Source organism: Telmatherina bonti (assembly GCF_933228915.1).
Source record: "Telmatherina bonti genome assembly, chromosome: 1".
Classification (NCBI taxonomy): Eukaryota; Metazoa; Chordata; class Actinopteri; order Atheriniformes; family Telmatherinidae; genus Telmatherina; species Telmatherina bonti.
The window spans coordinates 17,763,279-17,771,952 of NC_136619.1; the positions used below are offsets into that span (position 1 = coordinate 17,763,279).

The 8,674-nt window shown below is 37.7% G+C and overlaps 1 protein-coding gene across 1 annotated transcript in view; it reads left to right on the forward strand.

Moving 5' to 3' along the window:
• The window catches only part of arpp19a (cAMP-regulated phosphoprotein 19a), a 9,878-nt gene extending 1,614 nt beyond the window's left edge, over positions 1–8,264 (forward strand). The window contains exons 2-3 of the mRNA XM_079245301.1: positions 279–401; positions 6,689–8,264. Coding sequence (XP_079101427.1) covers positions 279–401; positions 6,689–6,859 — 294 coding nt within the window. The 3' untranslated portion in view covers positions 6,860–8,264. The remainder of the gene's footprint in view (positions 1–278; positions 402–6,688) is intronic.
• Positions 8,265–8,674: the final 410 nt, after the last annotated feature.

The following is an 8,674-nucleotide window of genomic DNA, read 5'->3' on the forward strand; positions in this document are numbered from 1 at the left end:
GTATTGTTTTATGTTTTCATACATGTTTTTGCTCCCTCTTATATGTTTGAAATTCATATTTAATTTCTGTACATATTATAAGAAGATCTTAAAGGTTTTTGTAAACTGACATTTTATGTGTTTTAACCAGTCTAGTGTTGATCAAACCGAACTCTTCAGCTCCAAACAATTATCAAATAAATGCCAAAGGAAGTTTTTTGACCAGAATAGACCAAATACTTTAGTGTAGTCTGCCTTATTTTTTCTGTCTTCATATCTTATATTTTTGTTGTTTACAGGAGGTCCAGGACCAAGTGATCAGTCCTGAGAAGGCAGAGGAGGCTAAACTGAAGGCCAGATATCCAAATTTAGGAAATAAACCAGGAGGCTCTGATCTACTCCGTAAACGTCTCCAGAAAGGGGTGAGTTATTACCTGTATTTGATCCCAAAACACAGCATTCACTTAAAGAGAGTTTGCAGAGCTCCAATTTGTAATATATTTTCATGATAATTTGATCTTTGAAGAATCAGAAAATGGAGAACTCGTCCTCCTTAGTTCTGTTGTAAAAAAGTGACACAGTGGGACTTCCTGTGACGTCATGACCAAAGAAGCAGCCTGACTCTTCGGCTCCGGGGAATGACCCAAAAACTAGCCAATAAAGTTTATATTTCTGGTTAAGAATCAACGTGAACTTCTATAAAGATGTCGGGAACTAGAAGAGACTCCGAAAAGAAACCCAAAAGCGCTAAAAAGGATGCACGACTTGCGAATGTCGATGAAGCCTTGGACGTGAGTGAGCCCGAAAACAACATGGCGCCCGTGCTAGAGGAGTTGAGAAACTTTAGAAAAGAACATGCGGATGCCTCTAAAGATACCAAAGCTGCATTGAATAGGGTGGAAACAACATTAAAAGATGTGCTTGACCGTACGAATGCTCTTGAACAACAAATGACTGAAACACAGCAAAGAGTGAGCGACACCGAAGACCAGCTACAGCGCCATGAGAGAGCCATTCGCCACTTGCTACACCGAGAAGCTAATCTGACTGCTAAATGCGAGGATATTGAATCAAGAGCCAGACGCAACAACTTGCGCATATACGGGATAAAAGAGGGCGAAGAAAAGGATGGCATGATTCCTTTCATAACCGGATTGATCCGCACCTCATTAAATATGCCGGATGACAAAGATCTCGGCATTGAGAGGGCGCACAGGTCGCTAACGATGAAGCCAAAAGATTCTACACCACCAAGATCTATTATCGTTAGATTTTTGGACTACAGAGTGAAGGATGAGGTACTTCGAAAAGCGTGGCAAAGTAGTGGCATTATTTATAATGACCGGAAAATATATTTCGACCAGGACTACACCGCGGATACACAGAAGAAACGAAAACAAGTACGAGATGTTATTAAACAACTCAAAGAAAAGAGGATAAAAGCCGTGTCACCTTTTCCTGCCCAGCTGAAGATCTACTTTGACCATGGCCCGAAGACCTTTTCCACGCTCACGGAGGCAGCGCCAACCCTCAAGGATATGGGGATACCCGTCAAAGTGAATGAGCGAGAGGACATCCGTGATAAACTATTGCGCAACACCTGGGCTGCTGCATCCAAGGGAGCTGCCGGAGACACAACGCTGAGCATTGCGGATTTGCAAGCACTGGTTTAAGGTGACAAATAATACATGACCGATGAGTAAATGTGACATCTATGAAAAACAGGGCTAACTTTCAAATAATATGGCTAGTTAACATAAGACACGTTATATGATTATGTTAAGGGTCCCCCCCTAGTCAAAGGGGACGCAATATTACTTTTGATTTTTACTTTAATCGATTGCTTTACTTTCTTTATGCGAGAGCAGCTATGAGTGCAGCCTTTTGCTGTCGGAAAGTTGCTATTACACAGAGTGTTCAACACGGGAGGGTTTCGTCACGCCCCACCGTCTCTACGGTAACCGTTGTTAAGGAGGACTGGCAAGTTTGTTCAAAATTTGGGAGTCAGTTCTTTGTGTTGTTCATCATTTCTGTTCTTTTATGTGTTAATTTTGTTTTGAAAAATATATCAAAAGTGCATCCATATGTTTATAGGTACAAATTTTACATGTGTAACGCTTTCGAAAAAACATTAAGGTACTTCTTCTTAACATTATTTAAACTATTATGGGAAAGTTGACTATTGTTACGTATAATGTCCATGGCATAAACCATCCTATAAAAAGAAAAAAATTTTTTAGCCAGTTGAAGAAATTGCAATGTTCCATCGCACTATTACAAGAAACGCATTTAAGTGAGCTGGAACATAAGAAACTTAAGAGAGAATGGGTAAATCAAATATATAGTGCTTCATTTGGGAAAAAAAGGGGTGTAGCTATTTTAATACATAAATCACTGGCTTTCTCAACTGAAAAGGTCATTCAAGACAAATTGGGGAGATATGTAATGATATTTGGCCGAATGGAGGGGGAGGAGATATCTATTATAAATCTGTATGCTCCAAATGAGCATGATGAAAATTTTTTCAAAGATCTTGCAAACACCATGGCAGAGAATGCTAAAGGGATGATAATAGTAGGGGGAGATTTCAATGCTGTGCAAGACGGTAAGCTAGATAGAACACCAGCAGAAGTGGGCCCACAAAATAGGAAAACAAAGATCCTTAATAATGTGATGATGGAATTGGGACTGAGAGATCCATGGAGATATAATAATCCTAGCAGGAAAGATTTCACCTTCTTCTCTAACGTCCATAATAGTTATTCAAGGATAGATTTTTTTTGCATATCCCAACAACATATGTACAAAGTTATTGACTGCCAGATTGATAATATAACATTGAGTGACCATGCGCCTGTGATTTTGCATCTTGACACGGGTAAGGAGAATGTCTTTAAATACTGGAGATTGAATGTCTCACTACTTACAAGTACAGCAGTAGTTCAAGAATTAAAACAAACTTTTATTGACTATTTAGAGACAAATGACACTGGAGAGGTTAACCCATCTACCCTGTGGAGCGCAGCTAAAATTGTGATGAGAGGGAAAATGATTGAAATATCTTCTAGATTAAAAAAACAACATTTGGAAGAACAATCAAATCTTGAAAATAAAATAAAAGTATTAGAAATGGAACATAAACGTAGTGGAAAAAATAGTGTCTTATTAAAACTAAAAGAAACTAGGAAAGAACTAGATAAAATCCTCACATATAAAGCAGAAGGGGCTTTAAGATATTCTAGACAAAAATACTATGAGATGGGAAACGGAGCCAGCCGCCTGTTGGGTTTTCAACTTCGTAAAGCACAGTCAGAATTGTACACAATATACTGGATCCAACACTTAAAACGAAAGTATGCAGACCAAAAGAAATAGCCAAGGCATTTGCAACATTTTTTAAAAAGCTTTATGAGGAACCGAACCCAATGAATGATAAATTAAAAGCAAAGTGTGATACTTTCCTTAAGAACCTAAATCTTCCTATATTGTCCAGAGAAGAAGCGTCAGATATGGTTTCAGACATAACGGAAAGTGAAATTCGAGAGGCAATCAAAAAACTGAAAAACAGTAAATCTCCAGGAACCGATGGGCTTCCTGGAGAATTTTATAAATGTTTTATTGATATCTTAATGCCACTTCTGACCAGGGTTTTTAATTATACACTTAAGAATAGTAACATGCCAGTCTCATGGTCTGAGGCCATAATTTCAGTCATTCATAAAGAAGGAAAAGATGCTGCGCATTGTGATGGCTATAGACCGATTAGTCTGCTATGCAATGACTTAAAACTGCTGACTAATATCCTAGCAAAAAGGATACAAAACCATGTTAAAAAACTTATTCACCCAGATCAAACAGGGTTTATTCCAAATCGACACAGTGCCAATAATATGAGAAGGACCTTAAATATCATGACACAGGCCAAAAATAATAGTCAAAATTCAATGCTAATTAGTTTTGATGCTCAGAAAGCATTTGATACTGTCAATTGGCAGTTTCTCTACAAAACACTGTCAGTTATGGGCTTTCACCCACAATTTGTGGAGTGGATAAAGACAATTTATACAAATCCTAAATCGCGGGTCAGGGTGAATGGGTGCTGCTCGGATTTCTTTTACTTGGAAAGAGGTGTCCGCCAGGGCGATTGTCTCAGCCCCTTGTTATTTGCAATTAATATTGAACCGCTTGCTGCATTAATCAGGATGAATAAAGATATCAAAGGCATTGAAGATAGAAATAAGAAAGAACACAAGATTTCCCTCTTTGTTGATGATATCTTGACATATATTAGTGACCCAGCCAGATCTTTACCCTCACTTATGAAAGTTTTTGAAGACTATGGTAAATTTTCAAGTTATCAAATAAATCAATCAAAATCAGAAGCAATGATGTTAAAAGGCCAATGGCCTACAAATTTTAAAAATCAGTTTAATTTTCGAATGTCCACTCAAGGATTCAGATATTTGGGCATTATTATCACTCCAAACATTTCACATTTATTCAAAGCTAATTATGGTAAATTAATGGATGAACTTAAAAAAGACTTTATAAGATGGGAAGTTTTACCTCTGTCACTTGTAGGGAGGATTGAAACAATTAGAATGAACGTATTGCCAAGGTTGCTTTTTCTGTTTCAGTCACTGCCTATAAAAATTCCAATGTCTACATTTAAGACACTTAATAAATGGATTTCAAAATTTATTTGGCAGAATAAACGTCCAAGAATTAAACTTAAAACTCTTATGTGTCCAAAGGAACTTGGTGGATTAAATGTTCCAAATTTGAAAAATTATTATTTTGCGGCTCAGCTTCGGTCAATAATAACATGGATCTGTCAAGAGGAGGATACAATATGGTATAGGATGGAACAAGCTGATTGTCAAGATATTTTTCTTGATACAATTCCATTTTTAAATCTTGATGTACTGCCAAAAAAGAAAATTGCAAATGAATGGGTCAGAACCACTCTCTCCATATGGTCTAATATCAGAAAGATACTAAATATCCCTAGCTCTATCTGTAGACTGATAAGAATTCATCATAACCTGGAGTTCCCTCCTTCTTCTGAGTTTAAAACTTGGGCTGAAAAAGGCCTCGTTTTGTTGGGCCAAATGGTTGAGAGTGGAAATTTGATGACTTTTCAACAGCTCCAACAAAAATACAACCTCCCAACCCAAGATTTCTATAAATATTTACAATTAAGACATTACTTACAGAAACATAACTATTTGACTTCCTTTCAGACTCCACCTTCTAATATAGAATGTTTTTTTATGTCAGTTATCAAAAAAACAACAACTAGTAGATATATATCTCATGCCTATAAAATATTACAAGAGCAAAGTGTAGAGAACACACTGGATATAAAAGGAAAGTGGGAATTGGAAATGAACACTATTATCAAGGATGAAGACTGGGAACAGACATTGAAAGAGGGACATAAAATAACAAATAGTCCGGTACTAAGGGAGTTTGAATGGAAAACTAAAATTAGATTTTTTAGAACTCCTCTCATCACATCAAAATTTGGTAAAACTTCAAATCAGTGTTGGAGAGGTTGTGGCCATGTGGGAGACCATACTCATGTATTTTGGGATTGTCCAAAATTGACAAATTATTGGAAAGATATCCAACGTGAAATTCAAAACTGTATAGGTGTCAAAATCCCGTTGGATCCAAATGTCATAATACTGGGAATTTTCTCAGATAATTTCAGACCAAATTGTAATGTTATCCAGTTAAGACTATTACTTTTACTTGCTAAGAAAATGATTACGGTCTCCTGGCTCAAGCCTCAACCTCCCAATATTATACAATGGAAGAACAAACTGAAGGAAGTTTATAATATGGAATTTATTACAGCAAGACTACAAATGAAGATGGATATATTTATGGACAGATGGTCTACAATTCAGAACTATATTTCGGATTAAGTCTAGTTTCTGCTTATTTTTGTGAAAAATGCCTACACTGTACTGTGCCTATTGCATTTGTTTGATTTGTTTTGTTTTTAGTACAACTGTACAACTGTGATGTTTGCACTAAAGATTGTGAATAAAGAATAAGTTAAAAAAAAAAAAAAAAAAAGTGACACTGTCATGCTTAAATTGGTCAAAAATCCAAATACACTTTTCAACAATGAAAGGGGGGGGGACGGGACTTATTTCCCTCTTGAAAAGCTAAAATACATTATTAATGTTATTTCTAGTTGTAAAGTTACTTGATTTCCAGCCAGCTAAGTTTAAAAAGGTAAAACAAAACCCTGATTGGAGCCTATCAAACATGAATCTGTCTTTATACTGCTGTAGAAATCATGACTGCTCGCCAGGAAAAACAGGGAGTTTTCCATTTGGACTCAAGTAGCTGTTATTTAACTTGAACACTGGACTCCTGTAGTGATGATTGTCAGACATCTGGAATACTTTTCTTTGGACTGAGAAGTGAATCCGCTTTGCTGGTAAATTAACCAGTGAAGAAAATGGTTGTTAGTTGTAAACTTTCCTACTTTCCCTGCCACTAATGCATCCACATATGGTAGCACTGTGGAGTTTCTTGTAAACAAACAAGTTACATGACCAGTAAGACTCCCATTTACTGAAAACATAAAAAACTCAGCGGTGTACCCTTTTATAGTATTTTCTTTGTAAAATGTTTTTTATTTGTGCCTCATTTTCTCACTTTGAGATTTCAATCTTATTTCTCTTCACAGCAAAAATATTTTGACTCTGGAGACTACAACATGGCTAAAGCAAAGATAAAGAATAAACAGTTGCCGACAGCTGCACCAGAGAAGACCGAGATCACAGGAGACCACATCCCCACCCCCCAGGATCTTCCCCAGAGGAAACCCTCTCTGGTGGCCAGTAAACTGGCAGGCTGATCCACACACAGGTTTAGCAGCCCTTGCAGCACCTCCCAGTCCCATAACCCACTCCACTCAAGTCTCAGAGTTGTAACATTACCTCTCCCACCCCAAACACTTGCACTCTCTCCTCTCCACACCAGACTGGACCTCACCCAACCAGATCCCACACCCAGCCTAGCTAGCACCCAGGCTAGCTGATCATTTCCAAATCCTGTTATTTTTCCTCCAGTCTCTACTTTCTGCCCCACCCACCCAAAATGACTTCTGCTTCTCTTCTTCCTTCATACTTTTTCTTTACTTCCATGTAAGATACACTGTAAGACAGCGCGAGTGTCATCGATTGTATGTGATGCCTTTGTACAGGATGTAAGACACTTCATGGCATAAGAGAGGGGTGAGCACCAGCGGCCACAACTCAAATGGCTTTAGTTTGGTGTTCAGGATCCCTCAGCTTGGAAGTGTGTGTGTGTGTGTGTGTGTGTGTGTGTGTGTGTGTGTGTGTGTGTGTGTGTGTGTGTGTGTGTGTGTGTGTGTGTGAATAGACATTTCTCATTGTTTGGCACAGGAGCGGGCATTAGCCTTTTGGAATGTTTTACATCAGATTTGTATCATTCACTGTAAGTCCTTATAAATTCTGCTGTCAGAATGCTTGTGGGATGCAAAGCACTTATCCAAAAGCCAAATCCAGTTATGTCATATGGAGCTGCATGTGTGGTACAGGGTTCCCAAAGGCAATCATTACCGTTCCATTTTAGTTCATTAAAAGAAAAAGCAGATATGTAAACAGAAGCTTAACTGCTGACACGCATTACGCAAGTAGTGGTCAACAGGTAGGTGGTTCATTCAAGACATATTGGACCTTGGAGGTGGGTTCTTTTTGAGGGTGAAAGGAGAGGGCGCGGAGTTGTCCGCTCAGATCGACTGAAAGGTTGCGCTGCTTTGTGGTGTGCCTTTACATTTCTCCCTCGGCTAGGGACATGGTCCTGTCCTGAGGTCACAGTTGTCATGAATGAATCACCGTTTTGAAAGAGGGTGGAGACATATAGGAGGCCTGAAGGTGGGGGATTAGTCATTGCGTCCTGTATGCTACGTATAAATCTATGACTTTAAAAAAAAAAAAAAAAAAAAAACAGCACTAGGTGCAAGTAATGTGATAACTTGAGCAAGAATCTTGTGTAATTATTATAAATTAAAGTAGTTTTATCTTTAAATTGTCCTCAGCCCTGTGTTGTGCTTTTTAAGGGTCTTTACTGACTGCATGGGATTTACTGATGTAAATCTAAGCTAGCACTACATCTGTCTGAGCTGTGCATGTACATGGCTGCCCTGCTTTCACAATGTGCCATTTTTGTTTTGTAAATAAACTAGTTTTGCACAAATGTTGTGCAGTGTGTTATATATTTTTTTTAATACTTAGCATGTGTAAGCTGCCCTTATGTGGCTGATAAATGCATAAAGCATTTACTTCTTAAGTTCCTGCCTATATCACTTTTCCTTTCAGGAAAAACTCATCAAACCTTTGTATATATCATACATTAAAGTCATGAAACTGAAGAATGAAAACGTTTTATTTATTAACTGTAACCCAAATGTTCAGTTTCATATTAAAGGAGAACATCCCAAATATTTTCAATACCTATTTGGGAGGGAATTAAGGTGGATGATTTACATGGGTTTAGGTTCATCTGCAGGTGGTCCCTGTGTTAAGTGGATGCGAGGAAGACACTGGTCTTACCATAGCCATGAGAAAGATGTGGAAAATTAGATCTTTGCACAGTAAAATCTTTTATTTTTTGTACGTATTTGCATTTAATAGATTTTATCTCTGAG